At 38.4% G+C, this 24,836-nt stretch overlaps 2 protein-coding genes across 5 annotated transcripts in view; one reads left to right on the forward strand and one right to left on the reverse strand.

The window, feature by feature from the left end:
- syne2a (spectrin repeat containing, nuclear envelope 2a) overlaps positions 1-3,362 on the forward strand; it is a 43,954-nt gene extending 40,592 nt beyond the window's left edge. Inside the window, exons 64-66 of the mRNA XM_088403941.1 lie at positions 510-701; positions 797-870; positions 990-3,362. Coding sequence (XP_088260067.1) covers positions 510-701; positions 797-870; positions 990-1,197 — 474 coding nt within the window. The 3' untranslated portion in view covers positions 1,198-3,362. The remainder of the gene's footprint in view (positions 1-509; positions 702-796; positions 871-989) is intronic.
- On the reverse strand, positions 2,123-20,192 carry esr2a (estrogen receptor 2a). Of its 4 annotated transcripts, XM_088403119.1 has the most exons (10): positions 20,028-20,188; positions 14,107-14,570; positions 13,815-14,018; positions 12,906-13,066; positions 12,621-12,737; positions 11,968-12,267; positions 10,652-10,790; positions 9,403-9,536; positions 5,153-5,336; positions 2,123-4,184 (listed from the first exon to the last, which is right to left on the reverse strand). In XM_088403119.1, exons 2-10 carry the CDS (start codon positions 14,256-14,258, stop codon positions 3,956-3,958), a joined length of 1,620 nt encoding a protein of 539 aa, XP_088259245.1. In that variant the 5' UTR covers positions 14,259-14,570; positions 20,028-20,188; the 3' UTR covers positions 2,123-3,955. The 4 variants fall into 4 exon arrangements, with proteins under 4 accessions (XP_088259245.1, XP_088259244.1, XP_088259243.1 ...); XM_088403118.1 differs by having other exon boundaries at positions 12,906-13,057; positions 13,815-14,570; positions 20,028-20,192; XM_088403117.1 differs by having other exon boundaries at positions 13,815-14,570; positions 20,032-20,191.
- Positions 20,193-24,836: the final 4,644 nt, after the last annotated feature.

Below are 24,836 nucleotides of genomic sequence, written 5' to 3' on the forward strand. Positions count from 1 at the left end.
ACATCAATTGGCTGATCTCTTCACAGCACTGGATGTTCTATGGACTTTATGTCGCACTATCAGCAAAACTGAGCATTTTTTAAATCTTACGTGTAACGCCCCATACAGCTCTTGTTTCATCTCATTTGATGGAGCGGGTGGTCACATTGCTGTGGCATGAGCTGATTTGGAATTGAATCTAATCCTGATAAATATTGCCCATCATTGCTGGGAAGACTTCCCTGGGTTATTGAAATCATGCTCCTCTATTTCATAAACCAAACTATTGGACCCTCCTCCAGGACACAAAATTGTGAAATTGGGTCGAGAACTGTTAGAGTGGAATCTCGCATTCTACCAACATAGAGTAGATTGCTTGTTCTGCTTTGGACCATAATGTGAACTTTGGGGCCGGTTGTTGGCAGGATTGTCCAAGTGCCCTTGAAGGAACCTCAACACATGTAATATCAAAAGACAGTACAAGAAAGGGATGCATCTTACTTATGTTGCTGAACAATTGTGCCTTTCAGGCCCTGCTGGAGGAGCTACATGAGAGGCAGACCCAGCAGGCTTCGCTCCAGACTATGTGGTCTCAACTGCAGCCGGAAGACGGTGACGAGGGCAGCAAAGAGGCTCAGGAGAAGCTCCATGTGACCAGCACCAAATTGAAGTTGCTCCTGAAGGACGTGACGGAGGACCTGAGCATCCTACAGCAACGTCTGGTAAACATCTCACATTAATCTTCTGAGATTTGAAATATAGTTCGGAAGAAGAAAAAAAAAATCCCTCAACTGAACGTAATCTTGTTTAAATGCAGGAGTGTGACTTTTACAGAGACCAAAATTCTTCTCAGGACGCCGCGCAAACGAAGACGTCGCCTTCCACTAAAAGGTAAACACTAAACACTAAAAGAGTATGCACTCCAAAAGGAGAAAAAAAAAGGAAACAAATTCACCGTGGGGCTGATTGAAAGGAAGTGACTTCAACAAGGCGTTGTGTGTGCCACCCAGGAGGAGGAGAAACTCATCGCCACCTCGCTCCTTCTTCAGCCGGGTCCTGCGAGCTGCTTTTCCCTTTCACGTCTTCCTGCTCTTTCTGCTGCTCCTCCCATGTTTGGTCCCCCAGTCAGAGAGAGACTCCAGCTGCACCGTGGCCAACAACTTTGCTCGATCTTTTCATCCCATGTTACACTACACAAACGGACCCCCGCCCACCTGATTGCCAGATGAGACTTTGGACAGTTTAGAAGGAACAAATGGCGCATGGATTTTTTTAACGGGCATCATAGTGATGAAGTAGTAGTTTTGCAAACGAAAATATCCAAAGTCTACATATTTTTATGTATTTATTGAAAAAAAAACATGGATTAATTACTGTACGTGCTTGTACACATTAGGAACAAGTCTAGCACCATGTAGTCAGCAGCATCATTTACATTAAAAGCAGCTCATGAGGCCCTAATTATATTTTAAAAATAGTCAACATTTCATATTGTCATCATTTAATTGAAATAGACTAGGAAACACTTTACTGTAGCACAATTCGTATGTGCAGAAATAATATAATTATTTATAAACATTCTTGATAGAGATTGGTCTTGCATTTCTATTAACTATTTGCTGTGTAGTTTGGTCTATTAACTCATTCAATGCCAGGGACGTATTTTCACGTTTTTTTTTTTAAGAGTCCAGACATTAAATCCCATTTAAGTACATTAAGGACGTTAATTTCCAGATACTCAAATATTAAACCGATACTTATTATCTCTGGTTGAATGGCTGGCCTCTTCGAAACATTAAAATACGTCCCTGGCATTGAATGAGTTAAGAAGCTTTAATAGCTGTAATTTAAAAAAAGAAAATGATGCTTGGTTTTGATTGCTCAAAAGTATTGGAAATACATATTGAATACTGTTAAACAATATATCTAGAATCACAATTTATTAATAAATGAACTCACACTGGCGGTCAAGTTCAAATAGATTTTTGATTCGTATCTGTCCAATTCAAATTGATCTTTGATGATTATAGTCGCAGGCAAGTCTAATTCGGTCTTAATTTGGTCTCACACAGTGCAGGGGTGCCTAATGTTGATTCGGCATGTCGTCATGACAACCGTTTTCCCACATAAAGAAGCAAACACATTTAGAGGTTTCCACCATGTTTTGCCATTGACACAATCATTTATTATCTAAGTGTACTATGTGCGTTCAGAAGCATACATGTGCACATTTATGAACATTGATAGGGCTTGACTATATTTTGTGTGACTTTAATGACAGAAAAAAGCCAATCGTAGCGAAAACAACAACTCTTGTTGCAACTTCCAGATATTAGTACTGTACATGATGAGTGTGTTTGCGAGATGATTTATAATTACCACATTGCCCAGCGGTCAAGTACATGAACACAAGATATGAAGCAGTGATAATTCAGGTTAAAGTAGCACAAAGCGGACAGACTGAACCGGTACGTATGCTCAACCTTACTTTTTTTGTTTTTTGTTTTGTTTTTTTCCGCAAAACATTCAGTGAACATTTCACTATTTCAACAATGCGTACAACAGCGATAGCGATGAGAAGATACAAAAATAGTTGGGGTTTTTTTTGTTTTACTTCATCAAAATTCCAACAGGTAAGTGCAATTTTTGTCAGAAGTACAGTAGTGGTTACAAACTTTGCAAAAAAAGGAGCCACATTTGAAAGAAATTTGGCTGTGAGATGCGCTCAATGCTAAATGGTGGCACACGTTTCATGTTGTCAAATGAATAGAAGGACAAGCTGGCAAAAATATGTTCAAATTTGAAGTTTTGGTGAGACTTCCTGGTGGTTTTTTTGTCGCGTAAAAACACTAAATGATGGTTGAAGGCCTCCGCTGTCTGCCACCATTCACAAGTTGGCACGTGATTGAAAGCTGTTGGCATCTTTTTACAATCTTATTCTGCAAAATGGCAGATTCGGTTGCAAGCGATGTATTTTTGTTCGATAAAGTGACGAGTAGAATTATTTTACCACTCAAATCCAGCCCAGCAAAAATGGACCTTTTGACGTCCATGTCCGTCACTGGTATCGAATGAGTCAAAAGCAATTGTCCGCTAACGTTCAATTATTGTGAAATTGGACTGTAATTTGGAATGTTGCCCTCTGCTGGCCATTAGGACAATCACGACAGGTTTAAGGCACTTTTCGTATGGGCTTGGGTTGTGACGCTACATCTCCAGTTTTTGGACACTCCCAAAGAAGAAACGATGTTGTTCTTACGTTTGTTAATTCTACCCGTTGTTTCTATTTGTTCCGTTTTCAACCACAACTGAATTGAAGTCGCTCAAGCACATTTTCTGGGTTCTGTGTACAGGCAATAAAAAAATGACAATTTCCTCTTGTATCTCTGGTCCCGACTTTTTTTTTTTCCCCCCCTCATCCTCATAGAAATGGATCATCAGCTTTGTAAGCTACTCTTGATTTTTCAATTAAGGCAAACGCTGGGAGTCATTTAGTGTCTTTTTATTCCATTTATCTGAAAAGCAGGATTTAAGGCACTACTTTCAGGTTAAGTTCTCAAGAGGGTCCTATTCGTATGCTCTTGACCGGTAAACAAAAGATGAATCAGACCAAGGCTAAGAGGATCTCCAAGACCAGCGCGGACCAATTTGGCACACATTTAAATGTGAGTTAAGTAAACAGTACGTTGTTTTTGTCACAATTTTCCTTTTTTCACCGTCTGCATGTCATTACTGACATTTGAATATATTTTTTACAACAGAACCATCGAAGAACAAGTGGTACTTATGGCCCAGTATGTGGTAAGGCAATAAATACAGTACTGCATGAATGATGTTTCGGTTGATGTGAAACCTTTGTGCAAAGAAAATCATAATCGTCTACATTCAAATGACTGAATTTTATAAACATTTCATCAGTCTTTTTTTGTTGTTGTTTTAACTTTTAGGCAAAGTGATAGAAATGATTGCATGTTGGCTACTGGGCGTCGGCTCCGTTGTCGGTAGTGCAGCTAGCGAGGGAGGTGCTAGTGGAGCCCTCGTGTTTGGCGGGAACCACCTTTTCCTCCGAGGCCTCTTGCTGAGGCGCCCTAGTGGGCAGCCGAGAGCTGTGCATGATGTGGGCGTCCAACATCTCCAGCAGCAGGTCGTACAAAGGCACCATGTTCTTCATTTTCATGCAGTGGAGATGATCCATGCCCTTGTTGCTGCGCATTGAAGAGGTGAGACGCATATTATAATATTGGAGTAACCACACTCGAGAAAAATTGATTTGTCAGCCACATAAATTGTGTTTTAATAATAATTACCGTAACGGGACGAGCTAAAGGGCGGATTTCAGGTGGCTGTTAGCAGCAAGCGCCTGTTGCAGCTAACAGCAGCTTATGTTGTTACAGTGTTATTTTCAATAGAAGAGGCGAGCAGACCGAACCACCGTCCGAGTCCCATCTTTGTTTACGCACAAGAATATTACTTACAGGGAGAGTATCATGTAAAGGGTTATGTCTCCAGCTGAGTTAATGAAGAGTGACAAGGTTTGGGGCAGTGTGCGCCGGTTAAATAACGTGGAATTGAATTCCATTTGATTCATTTATTAATTGCGGTCTTTTGGCACATACTCACAATCATTACTTTGCGCAACTTTGGGTATTTATGGCAAAAAAGAACTCGAGTTGCATCGCGAGAAGAAGGAAAAACAACTGCTTGGGATGCATTCAACATTACACTGGTGCCGTGTTCACTGACCGCTCATAATGTGGGAAATCTGTGAACACACTTAATCCGCAACAAATATATAAAGATTTTACAAAGATGAAATTCATTGTCATCAAACTGTTGGTGCGTCCTGTACTCGGTAACATAGAAAATGCCAGAATTTGACCCAAAAATTAAGGGTGTGTCCTATAGGCAGGTGCATCCTATATTTGGGACAAATTTAGGTCCTTGCGTTGTATAATTTTTATGGTTATAGGTGATAGCATGATAAGTTATTTTGAGAATCTCTCACGCTTAAGAGCTGTTTTTCAAATTGTAGTGTGCCTCACAGTGGACATTCATGGAAGCGCAGCGCATTTCGTCATCACTCTGTTCTGTCCATTTTGAGCGTTTTGCTTTATATATTAGCATTAAGCTAGCAGACTTATTTTTTTTTTGTTTGATTGGTCCGATCCCTCACCTGACATGGCGGATATGTGAGAGCAGCATGAGCAGGTGGGCCAGGCGGGTGTACTGCTGGCGGAACGTGAGGCCGGTTTTGGCGATGGCCCACACGAGGGCGTCGGTCACGGCGTCGAGAAGACGCAGTAGCTTGGAGCGACTCTGCAGCTCATCGCTGCCCTCGGATGAGGCCAGGCACATGTCTGGAAACAAAAAACGCGCGTGAGGGGGAAGATCTTTTGAATGGGATGCTTTCTCCATGTGCGAGATCATTCCGAAAGGTACGACGCATCTATTGGCCGAAATCCCGTTGTTGGATCGGCACAGGTGACTCTCGAGTCCGCTATAACAATATTGATAAGATATGAGGATTGCTAGTTATAGTGTGAGGTTTGTTTTTTCCAAACAGTCATTGCTTCAAAAATAAAAATGCATGAAATATATTGATGCTATGAATTACTGACTTACTAAAGGCCCTATCGCAATTCTCTCAATGATTACACTTTGAAACGTATTTGCCAGAAAAAACTAAAATATTTTATGGTGGAGGTTTCTTGAAAAAAAACAAAAAAACAAAAAAAAGCCACCACGCAACATAAATAAAAAGAACACTACAAACCTTATTTGTTGGATCTGATATTGAAAGCAAAAAAAAAAATACAGTCCATTTTAGACCCTCCTCCACACAAAACGAAAACAATTTATAAATACTGTATTTAACCTGGTATTAAATGTCCGGTCCCTAGGAGTTTTTGTTGTGCGTTATGTTGTGCGTTTTTTTTTTTCTTTTAAACCGCCACCCCCCCCCCCCCCCCCCCCCCAAAAAAAAAAAGAAATGCATTACAATCAGTGATGTTATGAATTATTGACATAATTATAATTATATATATATATATGTGTATATATATATATATATATATATATATATATATATATATGTGTGTGTGTGTGTGTGTGTGTGTGTGTGTGTGTGTGTGTGTTTTTTAATTGAACGAAAAAAGTGGTTCACTAAACATACAAAGCACATTATTACAAACTTTATTAGACCTGATATTATTGAAAATAATAAATGTATTTCGGAAGCAGATAATAACAAACTCCATTCATTGTTTAAACTACTTTCATAATGTTTTCTTTTGTTATTTTTATTTTATTTTTTTACAGTGAACCCCCCCCCTCCAAAAAAAACCATCAGTGATATTATGACCTAATACAATTTTCTCAATAATACGTTGACTTTTGGGGAGGATTATACATATTTTGTGTTTATGCCTTGAAAAAGCAGGTTATTCTAAAAAATAAAACAGCATTAAAAAAAAAAGACCACAAAAATGACAATCTTTATAGTTACGCCGTAGCTCCTTACAGATCCGTTGTGTTGAAAGTACAAAAATATATAATCGTATATTTTTTTCTACACATTTATTCAACCGCAACCATTTATGGTCCTTAATTGTTCAAACGTTCACCAACTGTTAAGGCGCTTCAAGAGTTAAATACAGAGCCCTGAAAAGGGAAATGGACTGTCCGACCTTGATCACTCCAGTGCTGATAAGTAACAAGTACTAATGTGAACTTTTAACAGCGACACCCGCAGCCTTTTTGTGCTGGATATCATTTAGCCTCAAAAAAAGCTCGTGAGGAAGAATGAGTAAAAATCGTTTTTGCGTTTTTCACCTGATTTGAACCAGGATAGCAAAAGTTAAATGATCGTCTCTCTGCAGGTTCGAATCACGTCTTATTTTTATGTCCGCGCGGAGATTGTTTTAAGGCCAACATCTGTTTTTGGTCTCTATCGAGTCCAGGGGGAACACTTGCGTCCTTTCAGCAGCTAAATACATCAGAGGGTCTTCGCTAACTCAATGGCTGTCTATGCTCTCCATAGCTCCAAATATTAAAATCAACTTTTTCAGCACATTTTATCAAAGATCATTTTATGATCGTTCACATCCTGTAGGGAAGCGGAGATCTTTTTTTTTTTTTCTTCCTCTTCTTCAAGTACTCCACACTAGCAGCACTCAAACACATTAAACAGTAACTGCAAAGTGAAAACGGTCCGTTTAATGACTTCTCTGGGCCTGTAAAATAAAATGTTGAAACCGCGTATCTAATAAAATGTGACTTTTGATATATTGCTTTCCATTAAAAAAAAAAAAGTCTTCACAGAAAACTCTTTTTCATTCAGAACTTCTATAAATGTCTCCGTTTTCAAGAGCTGCTTTGCATATGATAAAAAAAATTGCATTTTTATTGTTTGTATATGGATGGTTGGCTTTCGGGCGTGCCAGGCGAGTCATCGGGGGTAAAATTAAACAAGTATATAAATCTTTAACGTGCCAGTTTCTGAAAATGTGTGTGAGTTGTTCGGCTACTATTTTGCACCTCAAATACTAATTTACATAATAAACAATCCAAGTTTCCTCTCCACGTGACATGATTAGCTAGGTAAGGCAAAGATCCAAAGCCACTTTCAAGCAACTAACAGAAGAGACAATACAATGCAGAATAAGTTGTGTTGGAAAAGGCTGACTAGCTAAACCCTCAATGCCTTCACTCATATACTTATTATTATTCAACAACTCATTCGTACCCCCCAAAATTCCCATTTTCAAGTAGAAAAAACGACGATTTGTATAAAGTACACGTTCACCTCTATTTTTTCATTGATTCGCATGATTCAATATTCAGCATAGTCCAAAAATTCATGCTATTCAGAGCTATTATTTCACTCATTCCAAACATTCAAAATGTTGAGAAAATTCTCAAAATTCCCAACAAAAATTCATATTTCCCAGGGAAACATTCAAATCAACAGATTAGTTCCTATTTGAATAATATTTCAACATTCCAAAAACTCTTACTTCCCCCCAATTTATTGTTTTTACCATTAAAATACCCACAAAAAGAATTAAAAGTGTACATTTTTGGAGGATTGATAATACAATTTTAAATGTTTTTTAAATGATACAAATAAATATTTTTAAATTCCTTTCCTTCTGCGTCCCTTATTCCATGATGTGCTTTTCTTTTTAAATACTAACTAAATGAGACTGAACATATATTCAGTGTTAAGGCCCATGATGGTTTGATTATGATAATTTTGGTACAAAATTATCCCAAAGCGTACACAGTAGCAAATAGGATCAAAACCATAAGAATGCTGCATTAACAAATTAAAAGATGGTCTTTTTTTTTCTTAAATCAACTCAATATTAAATGTGAGCCAGCACATCCTCAATTAAAATATTGTTTATTACAAAAGAATCTAACAAAAAAAACTGCAACAAAATGCATAAAAACATTCAAAATTGACAAAAACTTAAGTTGAATTGCACAGTTTATTATTTCCAACCCGAGGCCCGTGGGCCAGATGCGGCCCGCCACAGTTTTTCTGTGGCCCTGCTTGTTGCCTTGCAAAACACAAACAACAAACTATTTTTACTTTTGTTCCGGTTGCACACTTTTTTTTTTTTTTTAATGAATTGAACTTTTTCGGAAATAACTATCCAATTAATTTGCGACAATATGAATGGATTAAAAAATTCCCTGTACCTCACAGTGATAACGCTCCCCAAAAATTAATTTGACGGCCCTGGTTTAGATGAACGATACTCGTTCAACGTGCGTATGCGAAAAAAATGTGTTCTTTAGGAGGTTTTTGAGCACATTTTGATGGTATTCATAGAACTTAAGACCTAAGCTTTTTTGCCTATAGTTGCCCATGAAATAAATAAGGGCCCTGTAATAATCTTATAACCCTTTCAAACAAGGTTTCTTTTGATCTCAATAGCTTATCCGTCTTCAGTGTGAACATTTTAAGTCCAAACTTTTTATTTTTTTCCATCGGCTCCAAGAAGACCCGCATTGTTCGTTTTCTCGGCTGAATTCTCCGAGAGCTCTCTCAAAAGGGGCAACGGGAAGAGCCATTCAAATTGGCCCAGATATATTCATTAAATCATATTTTTGGGATAGTGCTCGGCGGTAAGACGAGTTCATTTTATTTTCTGACTCACGGCTATTACACAAATGATGAGACATGATGAAAGCTGCGCCGGAGGAGACGGCGCAAAAACACGAAGCCCGTTCAGCTTTGTTAGCTCGCCGGCTCTGCCCGCTTCGCTCTCATCCGCGGACACCGACCGACGCGTCGCGCGTCCTGTTGGAAGTAGACGCACCGACATCGCGGCGGACGCGCATGTAGCGGCGGCAATGTGCGCGCGCGTGTGTGTGTGTGTGTGTGTGTGTGTGTGTGTGTGTGTGTTGACTCACTGGAGTTGAGGAGGATCATGGCCTTGAGGCAGACATACTCCTCCCTCTGTAGCTTGAGTTCTCTCACCCTTGATGTGGCGGCTACGAGCATGTCAAAGATCTCCACGAAGCCCTGGACGCAGCTGCCCTCTTCTCTGCCGCGACAAACGCAAAACGCCGTTTAGTCCTCGTGAAAAGGATGCAAAAATAACACGGTTGGGTGGATCTAGATCTATATAATATAATACTGTATAATATAATACTGTATAATATAATATAATATAATATAATATAATATAATATAATGCCCTTGCACATCCTTTGAAGCAGTGGTTCTAAAATGGGGGTACTAGTACCCCTGAAGGTACTTGAGATTTTAAATAAAACATGCAAAAAGCCTTTAAAAATAATTATTGAATTGTTTCTGGAAAATATAAGTTCATAAAACAAATGTTACGTGCAGTAGGTTATTCAATTTCATTGTTGTAAAATAAATAAATAAATAAATGGGGAAAAAATGCACATTCTCCCTCATACAAGAATGGACCCAACTTGTCATGTGCCACCGCTCGTTACCTGTCAAGTTAATGTTTTATTTTGTGAACACAGCTCTGCTAGGATCCCAAAAGAGGAGACTTTATATTGAATATTTTTCCATGGAAAAATATTTATTTATAATCATTTCTTATTGAGAACAGTTCTGACGCTTGATTATTTTTGGTGGATGATTATTTATTAATAGTTAAGTTAATGATTTATTTTGTGAACAGATCTTTAATGTGACAACAAAAGGGCATTTTGTGTTTAATATTTAGACAAATATTTATCATTATTTTTGAGAACAGGTCTGACACTTTATATTGATTCTTTTTTGTGAAAATTATTTACTAATAATTCAAATATTTCTTTTGATAACAGATTTCTTCTATGATCCAAAAGAGGACACTTTAACGTTATTATTTTTTTGTGGACCAACATAAATGATGTTTGACAGGAGTTAAATTTAATAATTCAGACAGTGATGGCATGTTTTAAGTTTTTTGGGGTTTTTTTTGCACTGGTTGGGGTACTTGGCTGAAAAGATATTTCCCAGGGGGCACATCACTGAAAAAAGGTTGTGAACCTCTGACCTATTATTGAACAGAAGATGATATGAGAGCAATATTGCTTTTCCGCCCACAATCTTCTGAATGATCAAATCTGGAACGTGAAGCCATTCTTTTGAATGGAAAACGACAAGGAGTTCAAGTCGTAATAAGAGAAGGACTACCTGCTCAGACTCAGGTCAGGTGAGAAGATGAGTTTCCCTGGGTGGTTGACCGACCTCCACATCAGTCCGATCATTAGCACCTCCAGCCAGCAGCACTCCAACAGGTGCACCTGGTCCAGAAGACTCAGCTCCACAAACCCTGAAGAGGTCACAGGCTGACATGTCAAACATCTTATATAGGCAACTTTTTTTTTTCTTAACCTGCACTTTTTGCCAGCTGTCAGGCAAAGTAATAGTGGATCTTCTCCCTTTTTATCTTTGATGCTCAGAGGCCAAGATTTCGTGAAATCATTTCAATATTTTTCTCCCACCGTTAATATAAGCTTCTGAAGAATTGCCGAGAACGGGTGACCATATCAATGAAGGATCGGAGGTCACGGGCGTCCAATATTGGTTTTGCGGCCTTGCCGTTTATGTGCAGACATTGCTCCAGACTCTCCGAACCTTTTGATGATTAACCTGATTAACCTGTACGACTCAGTCTAAAAACTAAAAAATACATTTGTGATTTAGGTAGATGTTTATTTTTTCCTTCTTCCCTCGGTTGAGTTTGACAGGTTATAGGTCGCATCGCTGGAGGAAAAAGTTTTAAATTGAGCTATCAGGAGCTCATCTTTCTACATCAAAAAAATCCTGACATTTGAACCGGATTGTGTCATGACTTTTAACTCATTCAATCTCAGACATTTGGCTTTTTTTTTTTTTTTTGGAGACATTCAGTCCCAGGTACACACACATATAAATATATCACAAAATATACATATTTGTCTCCATATGGTTCTAAAAATTGTTCTAAATTGAGTAACTCGTGATTACTTTACATAATATTAGCGTAATTAATTTGGTTTAGTAAGTATTAACTAAAGTAATCGATTACTGACATTCTATCGCGGATACCCGTTTATTCATTGATTTTCAAGTGTTTTGCTTGTAAAAATATATATGGGCAGCAGGCAACAGTTCCTACAAGGTCTAAAAATGATTTTTACTAAAGTAATCAATTGCTTTATTTTTGATCATTTAACTAAAATTAGTAATCTATAATTAGGTAATCTAGTAATCAATTGATTACTTTAGTACTTGATTCACGTCACCTGCCTCTTTGAAATGGAGTTGTTAAGCTAATTGCATTTTATCCAAAAAGTTACTTAAGTAAATTTTATAGTAGGTATATCATGTTAGTACCCAAATCTGCAGTCACTACAATTCAAATGTATTTATATATTGAATTATTATATATTTATTTAGGCCATGTAGAACGTCCCCACCCCTGCTTGAAGTAGACCAATTAAAAGATATATTTTTGACACACCTACCTGGGATCTTCTTGGCCCAGCTGATCATGTGAACCAGTTCCTTATCAGCGAGATTGGTCAGAGACATCATGACGTTTGCTTCGGTAAACGGTCTCCTCATATCCTTCATCAGGTAGATCTCTGGTGGCTCCGCCTCCATTATTCTCTGTATTAGCTGTTCCGGGGTTAACGCCGGCGGGTGGAGCTCGGAAACCACCGCCGGTTCAGTTAGCATCTTTGCTCCGTGGGATTTGCTATGTGAGGACAAGCTCACTCGTCGCCTCTGCTGGCTCCTGTAGCTTCCGCGCTCCTTGCGCATGCCTTAGCCGGGGAACACAAGATGAAAAAATGAATACGAAGAAAATAGGAGTGCTTAGTTTGTACATGTGGTGGTGTGCTATCGTCTACTACGTCTACACTAGCCTATGCTAATGCACTAGCAAAGTCATAGCATGTGCGTTGTTTACAGTCTAACGTGGAGTCTGAACCAATCTAACAGCTTGTTAATACTCGGCCTTGTTTAGCCGCATATAAAGGCACTTTTTCTAAATATAAAACTTCTGTTTGCCATTCTACATCGACAAGACGTTTAGGAATTTTGGTAAAATTTGGATAACTTGCTGCCCAGACCAGTAAACATGTAAATAAATATGAAGATAAAGGACTTGGCTTACCACATTTGGTCATGCCAGCTTCATAGCACTTGCGAAGACGGCACGCCTGACAGCTCTTCCGACGGTTCTTGTCTATGGTGCACTGATTGGTTGCTGGGCAGATGTAGTCATTGTGGCCTGAATCAAAGATGACAGACGGATGAAGGTCGAGATAAAGATAAGATAAATTCAAACTGACAATATCTTTGCAAAATCTCTATCCAGCTAAACAGTAAAAACACAAAAAATTCTTATGCAAATTCACCAAAAGGTAGATATTTAGAGAAGAAGCAATGTTTGCCTCACCTTGAATGCTCCTTTTGAAGAAGGCCTTACAGCCTTCACAAGACCAGACACCATAATGGTAGCCAGAGGCGTAGTCTTGACAAACAGCACAGAAGTGGAGGTCTGCTTTTCCACCTGATGACACCACGACTTCCTCGCCCTCCTGGGAACGTCTGCGCTTGCTAACAAGCATGTGTGTCAGTAAGGATTTATAATGCAGTATTGCAGACTTGTACATGTGTGCTCAATTTACCAAAAAAAAAAGCCTAGTTATCGATTTGACCTTTGACCATACTGTAGCTCTCTGGAGCAACTTCAATCGGACTCCATTGAAAATCGATAACTTGCTCAGATGTGATGCAATGACGCGAAACAAACAGCGGAGTTGACCATGAACGATTTTGGACCTGCGAACCTAGATGCCGCAAGCATCCTAGACTGTCTATACTGTAGTTCAAAATCAATACGTTTTCAATTGTTACTTGATTATTCCCGATGCGAAGTGTGACCCTACCGGTGTCGAGCTTCTTTAAATGGATTCCATTTCAAATCACTCGAGATCTTGCTCTTTTGAAAATAGATTGAACATCGTGATGGTTTATAAGCCTGACAAAGTGCATCCTGTTTGCAGATTGGACTTTGGACGCCGGCTATCTCAAACACTTTAGAATTGATACTACCCTATTATCAAATCATTGATCAAAAGTCAAAATTATTGCTGTTGCCAAAGCAACAGTAACCTGGTCTGGGCAGCAAGCTATCCAATTTCACTCAACTAATCCTAAAATGGTGTTTACCTGCTACAAATAACGTGTCTTTGTTGCTCTAGTCAGTGTATCTATAGTAATGCCACATAATGAGAGAACAACATAAAGGTCAAGAAACACAGCAGCAAAGGGTAATAGTCCAACAAGTGATTGAAAGTTCTACCTGGCAGTCAACTCGCAGGCCCCTGGTGACAGTTCCATCCATGGACTCTGGACAGGCTGGCTCTGTTGTGGGCGTGCCTGGGAGGGGTGCACCGATCCAGGCGGGCCCATGTGCCCGTGGTTGGGCCAGAATAAAGAAGGCCTTAGGGACTGGTGCACAGGTGAGCAGTCTGAAAGTCCCGGCCCGGCGTAGAAGATAGTTGGACTGTAGAAAGGGATGGTGGTAAAGTCATGGCTGAGGTCGGTGTAAGGAGAGGGGATACAGATGGGCTGGCTGGATTCGAGGGACAGACCCGGGGAGGAGACGTTGTGGATGGGGGAGAGGACACGACAGCCCGCTCGACTGGAGTCCACCTCCTGGAGCTGCAGGAGGTGCTGATCCTTGTCTGTGGCCATCGCAAATAAAAGGATGTTTCTCTGAGGCTGGAAAACCTACATCATCCATGTAGGAGAACTGGTCTAGGATACGATACTGCTTTTCTGCTGCTTAAGCGTAAATCCCCTTAAACGGTTACCACTTAATCTACAGACAACGTGAAGTCTATAATATAGAATTATCCTGTGACCTGATTTGTCTCAACTATATTCACTGTGAACTTCCTGGAATAGGATGCATCCTATACATCATGAAGATGATGAGAGGTTGATCAGTCCAGATTATCCCAGAATTAAGAGATGTATCTGGTTTATGCCAAAGAAGACACAATGTTCAGTGCTTAGACCGGCCATGAAGAATCACTGAGCTGACTGGGCATCCCTGCAAGACAAACAAATGGAGTTGTTACAAAAAAAAAAAAAAACAAGAAGACGCCTTGAGGCAGAACATGATGATGTCACAGCAGAGATGACCTTTTTTGGATATGTCCTAAATGGACAACCCAAGAACGTATACACCGTCATGTAACAAGAATATTTGCTCATAATTTCTCATTGCTTTACATATCGTAAACAATATTTGCGCATGCCGTCAAATATGAACCCTTGAAAACTAAGCGCAGTTTAAGTCCACTCCAGCTCTAAGTTTTCATTTGTACATAAAGGTACTACTTAGTTAAATCTTTCTCTTGGCTTTATGTGAGAAGGAACTAAAGTGTAACCACTTTTGTTTTTTTGTTATTTTTTTACAGTGAAAAAGACAGTAAACCACCGTTCCATTTTCCATTAAATACACTAACAGTGAATTCTCTCAATGAAAAAAGATACAGTCTCCAGACCAAATTTAATGGGGTCCTCCTTGGCTTTCTTTACAACTTCACTTGTTTTTCCAAACACACCATACATGCAAACCAAAGACAAAAACTACTTCGCCGGTGCTTTGTGCAGAGTGCACTCCAAAATTCTTGGGTCAAACGTAGTCCAACATGGATCAAATAGAGACCAACCCATGCTTTTGCGGTTATTTATATAACTCTGAACGTTGGGTTAGAAGAATGTCCGATAAAAGAAGAACTAAATTCTGTGAGGGTTTTTTAAAAATTTCAATTCAGTCTTTGAGGTTATTTTTGCCCAAAAACAACTCCATTTTGAGGGGAGTTTTGTGAGCGGCCTATACTTTATCGATATCTATATCTTGCAACAGGTCCAGATATCCACCTAACACCTCACAACTTTGTACCCACCCCTTTCCTCGTCATAAGTAAGCCAACGTTGGACCAATACATCTTTTCGTCCAAATGTTAGCTTGAAGAAGTGTCCCATAACAGTTAAAACTGTAATTATCCACACTCGTGGAACCTCCTCTCTGTGTATGCAAATCAGAAAAATCCATTTCATATCTACATCCAAGCTCAGAAAAGTTATTGTAGTTAAAGGTCAAAAATCATCTAGGCCACCCTCTGGGCCATTTCGCCACTGAAAAGCTCCAATTTGCTTGTTATTTTGCATATTTTACCTGCGCCATTTGCCAGAACATGAAATATGATTAATAACGTACTTTAGACGTTCACAAGTAAGATCAATACGCAACACACACACGGCAGCCCCCGGGAAAGTAAAGGACATGTCCGTTTGCTTTTACAACATCTGATACAGCATACCCAGCAGAGTTAATCATTCCTGGGTGGCAGCTGTCTCATCTTCACTCCCAGTTGGAGAACATTCTTTGCTGCTTTTTGGCATCGCTTTCATTTATTGTCAGCTTACTTCGACACGTGCGAAGGTTAACCATGTACAAAGGAGTGATCTATCTGTTCGAACTTCACACCGTGTCGGTAATACCATTCGGTGAAATGTTCGGATCTATTATACATTGACGTTGGAATGAAACAAGAGAACGTTCCCAGAACACGGCGACCCTGTGAAGTGATCACTGATTAGTAGTAAGGAACACTTTATTCAAAGTTGTAACAAGTAAACATAACAATGGGAAATACGGGGTTTGGGGCTTTAGTCCACCAATGTTTTGACAATCTACTTCCTTGCCATTTCTTGACCGATTCAAACCGTTCTAACTTCAGCATGTTCATAAAATTCACGCTTCTCAAGCTATTACTTTTCTCATTCCTAACTTTCACAATTTTCCCACAATTCAACTCTTTCAACTCAAAAATACTCATGCATTCCTAATAGTAAATTCAAAATAGTGTTCCTATTGTGAATTGGAAATGTTCAGCTCAGTCACTTCATCTTATCAATTTTTCCATACTTTTTAACCAATATTAGCTTAACATATTTCATTCATCATTCAGAAAATTATTTTCTCAATATTCTACATTTTATACCCACAAAAATTACCATTTATTTCCAATGACACATTCAACTATCAACTCATCTCTAACATTTTTTTTCAAAATTTCATCAGTCAAAATTTTAATCTCTAGTTAATTAATTAAAATCTTTTGTTATAGATGTTTCAACAAAGTTCAACATTTTTTTTCCTATGTTATTATTTTTCACTTCAGTGTTCTCCCTTCTGTTTCTACCCTGCTATGAAGCTGTTTACCTGCATTTTACACTTGTATCCTGTACATACATGTAAATAGAGTGATATCTGATATGAGTCACGTAATAATCCCCAAAGGAGAGCCAACAAAAGGTTACAAGCAGGCCACATGGTAATCACACAGGCTTAACGCTCGCACGCTACACACAGGTAAAACCTCATAACCATTGATTTTTTTTCATTTTATTTCCTTGACGACTGCGGAATGATCCGCTCAAAATGGCAGTGGGCCCTGTTAATATGGACGGTTATAAACTTTACATAACTATTCCCACAATAATCTGTAATTATTATTAGTTTTATTATTACTATAAAAGGCCCATTTCGACCAAGATTGGGTGCAGTTTGCATTGCTAATAAAGTCAATGTTGGAATTTACATATTCCAAAAATGTATGCATTATGCAAAATCTTCAATGTATTTTTGACTTATTTTTACAATCCAACAGTTTTATATCGCAATAAACCTAATTTCCATTAGTCAGTCATTTTAACCGTCTCAGGCTCAAATTTTACTTTGTTGTCCTTTTTTTAATATCTGAGTTAAAAAATGGCTAATAAAATAAAAATATGAAGAAACTAGGGATTCTCATTTTATTGTTTTAAGTCTGCCTAGAAAGGGTAAAAAAATCGAACATTTGCTAAATTGCAAAAACAAGGTTATGATGCTGGATGAGTGGTTTACAAAATGCTTTTACAATAGTTAATAATGAGGTTGGCTGAGTACTAGGCCTGCACAATGAAACAAATTTAAAGTTGTACAGTAAATGTACTAAAGTACATGTCAAATCAAGCACTTTCAGTCATCCTGCCACCAGGGGGCAAACGCGAGGTTAAGACTTCAAGCTTAAGAAAAAGCAAGCGAGCAAATCCTGCAGCAGCGGCGAGCAAGTCAGAAGCCTCAAAATCCTGATTTACAAATCTTTGATTTTTAAAAATAACAATGAAAAGAAATGAGTTGGATTTATCGCCCTGCCCTACTTTGAAAACGATCCAATTATGACAGACAGACATGAGTCCGATCCACTTTGATGGCGGCGGGGGTCACCTCAGAGTTTATCAAGTCTCGGCAGGCTTCTAAAATCACCAAACACCACAAAGTTCAAGACACGGGGATACACGCTCGGTTTGAACTTTAATGACACTGACTAACAGCTCACGGGTTTAACCAATGCGGGTATAATTCAACAACGATTACTGTAATTCAACACCGAGACTTTCCGCTCTGATTGACTACTATACTGTGCACAAACAATAAGTACACAAAAACGACACTGTCTTCTTCCATTAGGTTTCCAATAAACTTAAGTCTCTTTCCAACTAAGTGACTACTAAATCAGATGAGTCACACGAGGAGAACAACTAAATTAAAAAAAAAAAAAAAAAAACATGGCGGGACTGTGCTTCTAAAATTGCCATTTGGGGGTAAACGCAGATGTGAAGGGAAGTTTTGACCTTGACTTAAAAGCTGCCTCCCTTCTTGTCAAACATGCATTGTGAGCATGTGTGTGAGGGCGAGTGGGCTGTTTGTATTACAGTGTTTAGTGGCGCTAAATATTCAAAGGAAAAGTAGCTAAAGTGGCAAGTTTGGTCTACCGCTCTTCGCCACGCAAAGCACTATGTACTACCAAAGAAATATTAAACCTAAAAAAAAAAAAAATCAAGCTTGAACACCTGGATGCTACGTTACATTTGCAAATATTTGACACATACTCCCAACATGTGCGCGGAAGGTCAGCGCTGAATAAAGTTAAACTATAAATGACACAACTTTTCCCAGCCATTAAAAACGAGCGCGTTCTTTGAACACAAAAGCTCAAGGCCGCCGCCGTTTCCCATCCATCCCTCCCAAATAAAAGCTCCCCGCCCCCTTAATATCGCGGATATGAAACGGCTGTGCACCTTCCTCACTTTAAGGAGTGTGTGTGGTGATCCGTGCCAGCCAGTGGGAGTCAATGGTGGGGAATTTTAATCAGGAAAATAAGTGTTGATAACCCAGACAGAAAGAAAAGGCGAGCGTGATCAATTGTTACCTTAACTCTGCATTATTTCTAGGTAAAATGACTATTTCATTATCTTTATTTTTATTTATTATTTATTTGCAGTAGTAGTGTTTTTTTTTCATATTTTTTGTATTATTTTACCACTATAATTATTACATTTTTTATTATTATTTTACTAGTATTATATTTAGGTACTTTTTATGTTTACAAAAAAAAAATCCCTTTACATTTTTTGTCTTAGATCTGAAGGTACCGCTAAGTAAATATACATTGGTTTAAAACAACAACTCGATCAAAAGTTAGAAAACTAAGCTAATGAATACACTGTGTGTGCTAACCAAACAAGCAAACTTGCCACGGCACACTTTGTACAAAGTGCACATATCTCATGTGTCATGGCACTGTCAAAAATGCTTTATTACAAGTTATCAACACGATTTTATTTTGAAGTCTATCTCTCAGCGATGGTTGCTTTCAAGATGATGACGTTGCACTCTCGGGAGTACTACTAATGCAATAAATAGCGGTGATGATGATAATAAGCAAATGTAAGATTTGAGCTCCATATAGAAATCTTGTTTTAAATTAAAACATCCTCATTTACATGACATCCCAGTAAAACAAAAAACAATTGATGACAAAGTATAAATAAACGAATCAGTTTTCCGACAGCCAAACCAAAAAATAGAAATCATTGAATTACAAAGCTGCATCACTCCACTTCCAACTCGGAGAGTTTACAAACAAACAAACAAAGAGGATAATTATCTTCCTGGCGTGCTTGAGTGATAGCAGACTGCTGTTTACACATAGCGATAAGTGCTTTCTTGCTGAAATGTTCTCATAAGGCTCGTTTAAATTCAATGACCCACACACTCTTTCCGAACGTCCTTCTTACACACTATGAGAAAGGCGTGCAGTAAAAGAACCTTGCAAACGTGAATATCAGGCACTCCTTGTGCACAGAGTGCAGCGCTATTAAGGTTATAAAGAATAAAGCGCACCATAAACTATTATTACTGTTAAGTCACGCTGGTGATCTCTTGCAGGAATATTATCTATCTGTCACCTGTTTAATCGACCAGCGAATTCGGTGGCGTTCAAGTGTAATCGGATTCAGTACGCACGCAGCTCCGGGCCTTCCACTTGTTGCTTGAGCAGTAAATATTTGACATGCAGCGGATTCTCGGGACTTTAACCGAACCTTCTCCTCCTGCGTGGAGTTCGTGTGGTCAGAGACATTACATTAAAAAAAAAAAAAAAAAACTCACCTACGTTGTCAAATGTGGCAGTCGGCACGAAGTTGTCGTTGCTCTTTGTGAACACGACAAGTCACTTTGCGAGGTCTTGACACGCTCAAATGTGGGATAAATTCGCAACTGGACGGGGTCCGCAGAAAGATTGCGTTCAAAACGAGCAACTGGTGGGTCCAGCTCCGAACCAGGGGGAGCCTACTGGAGCAGTGTCAACGCGCCAAAGTCGATTGCGCAAGATCCGGTTAGTCCCTCCAAAACAAAACGATTCCGTCGCTTATGTTATTGTTTATTTTTTTTCCTTCCCGAGACCGCAACTTACTTCAAAGAAAGAAACAGTAACAAAAATCTATCCACGTCAAAATAATAATCACAAACATTCAGGGTAATTCAAAACCCAGACAAACAGTAAACCAACGTAAATGAACGAAATGATCCCAAAACTGTCAAGCTACCCAGCGCAAGATTCATTTTTATCTCCACAAATTAAAAGTCACTCCTCTCGATAGCTTGTACTTTTCCCCGTTTGAATGTCCAAAAAATTAAATTGATTCTTTGTTTTGAACATCTTGTCAGGACATTTTTTACTCCAAGTTGATTTTCACCCTCACAGTTTTGAGGTTCTGGGTTTGAATCTCAGTCTCTGTGTTTGTGTGTTAGTGTGATTGACCTTTTTTTTTTGTTGTTTTTTACAATATCAGCTGGGATGGGCTCCAGCTCACCCATGACCCTAACGAGAACAACTACAGAGAATGGATGCTTGGATATTTACATAATAATACAAAATCTGTGTACTTGCCACGTGACTGTGTGTGCTGTAAACACGGTCCTCCTTGCACTTGCGAGTCTACAGAGTGCATGAAAAGTGCCTGAAAAGCCCAAAATTATTATATTGTTAAACAGAATTATGACTCTTTGCACAGCAGAAGTCCGCATAAAGACTGGAGAAAAACATTTGAAATCATTTCAAAACAAAGCACGGTGGAGTAGTGGTTATTGCGCCTGCCATCCACTTTCGGGGTTCTTTGTTCCTATGTGGCGTTTGCAAATTCTGTCCTGTGCTTGCGTGGGTTGTCCCGGATGCGGATGCTTCCCCCGCGCGTTCCCCAAAATAGAAAAAAAAATGCATGGTTAAGTGGATTTAATTCTAAACTACCGAAATGTGTCAAAGTGAGCGAGTGGTGGTTTGTCTGTATATTCCTTCCAAATGATAGGCAAGCAGTCCAGGGCAAAGAAAAATCCCAATTTTTGCACAATGATCAGGTCGAGGTCATTAAATCTCAAATTCGCAGTCCCTGTGATTCTTTAAAATGTCAAAATGTGCAAAACAAATGTTAGCTCTGCCATCTTCTTGAAAACTGCTGAGTTGTCTCAAGCAAGGCCTCAAAATCATTCATAAGTTCCTTATATTTGCATTGTATTTATCTTTTTTTTTCTGGTATTACGCCTCGATTCCTTTGGTCGATTTTTCATTGAAATGATGATCCCTCTATTCACATGCAATGTTGGATGGATTCACACATTATTCCTCAGCTGAATGAACAAACTCACTCCGCACAAGTGTGAACGTGATTTTCCTCTCAGTTCATTAGTTGGTTGTGCAGAACGGAAATTGCAGACTATCCGGGCGCCAAGACTGCAAGAAAACAATGCGGCATAAGGCATCACTGTACAAGAAGGGAGGTGCATTCATAGTGGAAGCACAAATCCATGCACCAATAATTATATGTACAGTACACAGTGAACAAATCAAAGTGACAATATGTAAGATTTAGGCCGTTTTTAATGTAAAAGGAATCAATTAAATGATTATGAATGTCAAAAACTTGTAAATAAATGTGTTCTTGATGACCAACAGTATATTTGGAAAATAATTATATTACAAGGGAGATGGCACTCCTCGGAGGTTGAATTGCTGTATTTACCGTAATGCCCCTAAAGCTCCCACGGGCGTATGCAAAAAATTACGCATACTCCCTTTAAGTAGATGTGTATATACTATAAAAAATTATTTGGCTTCATATGCAAAGAAACTGAGTGAATATGTGAATATATATACAGTATATATATATATATATATATATATATATATATATATATATATATATATATATATATATATATATATATATATATATATAATTATATTAGCTGTCAAGTGATTAAAATCTTAGAATTAAAAACTAATGAATCGCAAAATTTTCCCTGATTAATTGTTTTTAATCCCATTTTTCAACAACTGTTTTCTACAAAGCATTGGTAACTTTAGTCAAATCTTTTTTTCGAGCATTATTTTTTTTTCTGAGACACTGAGCCGCTTTAAAGTAAAAAAACACACAAACATCCCCTTCCTGCACATCTACCAATCTCTCATTTTTTTATACATTTTGATTACAATTTGAAAATGGGCATCTCTGTCAAATTTGATATTTTTGCCAAAAACTAATCACTGTGACTCTCTATTTTGATTAATTAAGGAAAATGTAATTAGTTATATCCTTAACTTTTTCCCTGCTACTTCAAAGTTATTTTAATCAGTCACTGTTTAAATGATACTGCTGCTCCAGTCGGATGAGTAGCTTTGAAACAGCCAATTGGATCAGTCAGCAATCTCGTGATTTTTTTTTTCCCTCAAACGAAAGAAGAAGAAAAAAAAAAATCAAATAACAATAATTTCCGAGGTAGACAAAATGGATCATTCATAAGGTGTCGTAGTACTCGCTCTCCCGCTTGGGTTCCCTTCCCCACGCTCGCTCACCGGCAAGAGTCATGTGTGTCTTAAATGAGCATTTTCATCCGTGTAATTTTCCCGCCGAACACGGACCAGCACCTCACCTGCGAAGATAATCTTTCCAAATGACGATGCACTCATTTCTGGCCTCTCAAAAGGCAATTTTGGTGATTACGTTTTGTGCCGGCGCAGTCTGTCACTGCTTGTGAAGCTGGTTTGACGCGGACGGGTAATGGACTCCCTCCCGTCTTTACGTTTGGAGCCCTTCCCCCCGAAATTTTTCTTCCGTCATGTGATTCGCAGGAGTCTGATGGGTAATTTCCGTCTAAAGTTGAGATTTTAACAATTGCCTTTGCTTTATGATCCAAAACTTGGGAGGTCGAAGTTTGAGCCGTTTTTGTAACTATGCGCTTACTTTGTTTTATTTACAAATTCCCTGACTCGCTCTTTTTTTAATGTGCTGAGTGCGATACACTGGAAGCAACATTTTATGGCGGTAATAAGGATGACCGGAGATAATGTATCTTCCTTTTGCATCGTTATAAAAAATAATTGCGACATAATGATTACAGGCAATAATTCCGTCCACAATGTCCATAATACCTTTATAGGCTTCCTATTGTTAGGAATAAAGGTTCAAACGAGGATTATTTTTTTTTAAGAGCATTATTATGTATGATTTGCTAATAGATTGTATTTTTTGTTGACATGTCATTTGTCGGCTTTTTCTACAAATTTTCATTTACAAATCAACTGCGAAAGTGAGCGGGGATTGTTGTTTGTCTGTATAGACGGACGGTGCTTTGTGATTGGCTGGCAACTATTTAAGGATAGGGGTTCGGCTCGGCCAAAAATGTGGACTGGAATGGACCATTTGTGGCCCCCGGGCCACGTTTTCTTCATTTATCAATGCTTTCGTCAAATAGCAGAGCTGCAAAAATGAATCGATATTTGGTCGAATCATTAATAACAATATTATTGTTTATGTTTCATTATTAGTCTATTTTTCTATTTATTTATTATTCAAACACGGAATGTAGTCTGCCACTCGGGGAGTGAACCGAAAATGATTTTCATTCTGCGGTACAATAATACTATACGTGTGACAATGAAAACTCTTGAAGCTTGATTGTTATAAGGTAATCGTTTTTAACAGCCCTACTTAATAGTTTGTCTAATAAAAACTGTGACTATCCATTTTTTCCTGCTCGGACTTAAAAAAAATACATTTATATAAAGTATTATTTGTTTTGATATTACTTAAAAGCACAATAATTTCTCCGATTACTATTAATTGCTATTATTATACTGCAATCATAGGGTTAGGGTTAGGGTTAGGGTTACAGCCTTGTTTTGAATAGTTATTTATCACATTGTTTTGGTGTGTTTTTCTTTTGGGGCGGAAACAGCTGGCAGAGAGAAAGGAGAAGTCATATGTGCCCATGCAGAGATATGAAGCCATCAGTAAGAGGAACACAGATCATTATGGATTCCTTTCAAATTTACTATCCCAAAGAATCGTCCTCCACCGCAATTGAATCACAGTAGTAGCGTTTACAGTTGCGGGAAAATCTTACGTTCTATCTGGGTATTTGCATCTCGCTGTAAGGTTTCAAAAAGCTGAAAAGCAGGGATCAAAACCGCTTGACCCCAAGGCTGGCAAGGTCAGGCCAAGGTCAGAGGTTCAAGCTGACCCTTGAGGCATGGCATCACATGCCGCCAGCTTTGTAGAAGTGAGAGTGGGAAGTTATTGCTCATATTTTGGTGAGGTGGCACACGAGGTGACGCTGAGGGCACCGTTTTGCTTTTTCGGCTGGCTCAACTCACATTTTGACCTCTGTGGGAAAACCTTCATTTGTCATCCTGGAAATATACTGATTGGCAAGAATGTGCCATAAGAAATCATCCATGTTTTGTCTATTAAAAATTAAAAAAAAAAAAAAAAAAAAAAAAAAAAAATATATATATATATATATATATATATATATATATATATATATATATATATATATATATATATATATATATATATATATATATATATATATATATATATGTGGATGTGTTTTTTGGGTTATACAAGTTCACTTATGCGG

Source organism: Hippichthys cyanospilos, chromosome 20 (genome assembly GCF_059441005.1).
Source record: "Hippichthys cyanospilos isolate Australia breed blue-spotted pipefish chromosome 20, RoL_Hcya_1.0, whole genome shotgun sequence".
Taxonomy (NCBI): Eukaryota; Metazoa; Chordata; class Actinopteri; order Syngnathiformes; family Syngnathidae; genus Hippichthys; species Hippichthys cyanospilos.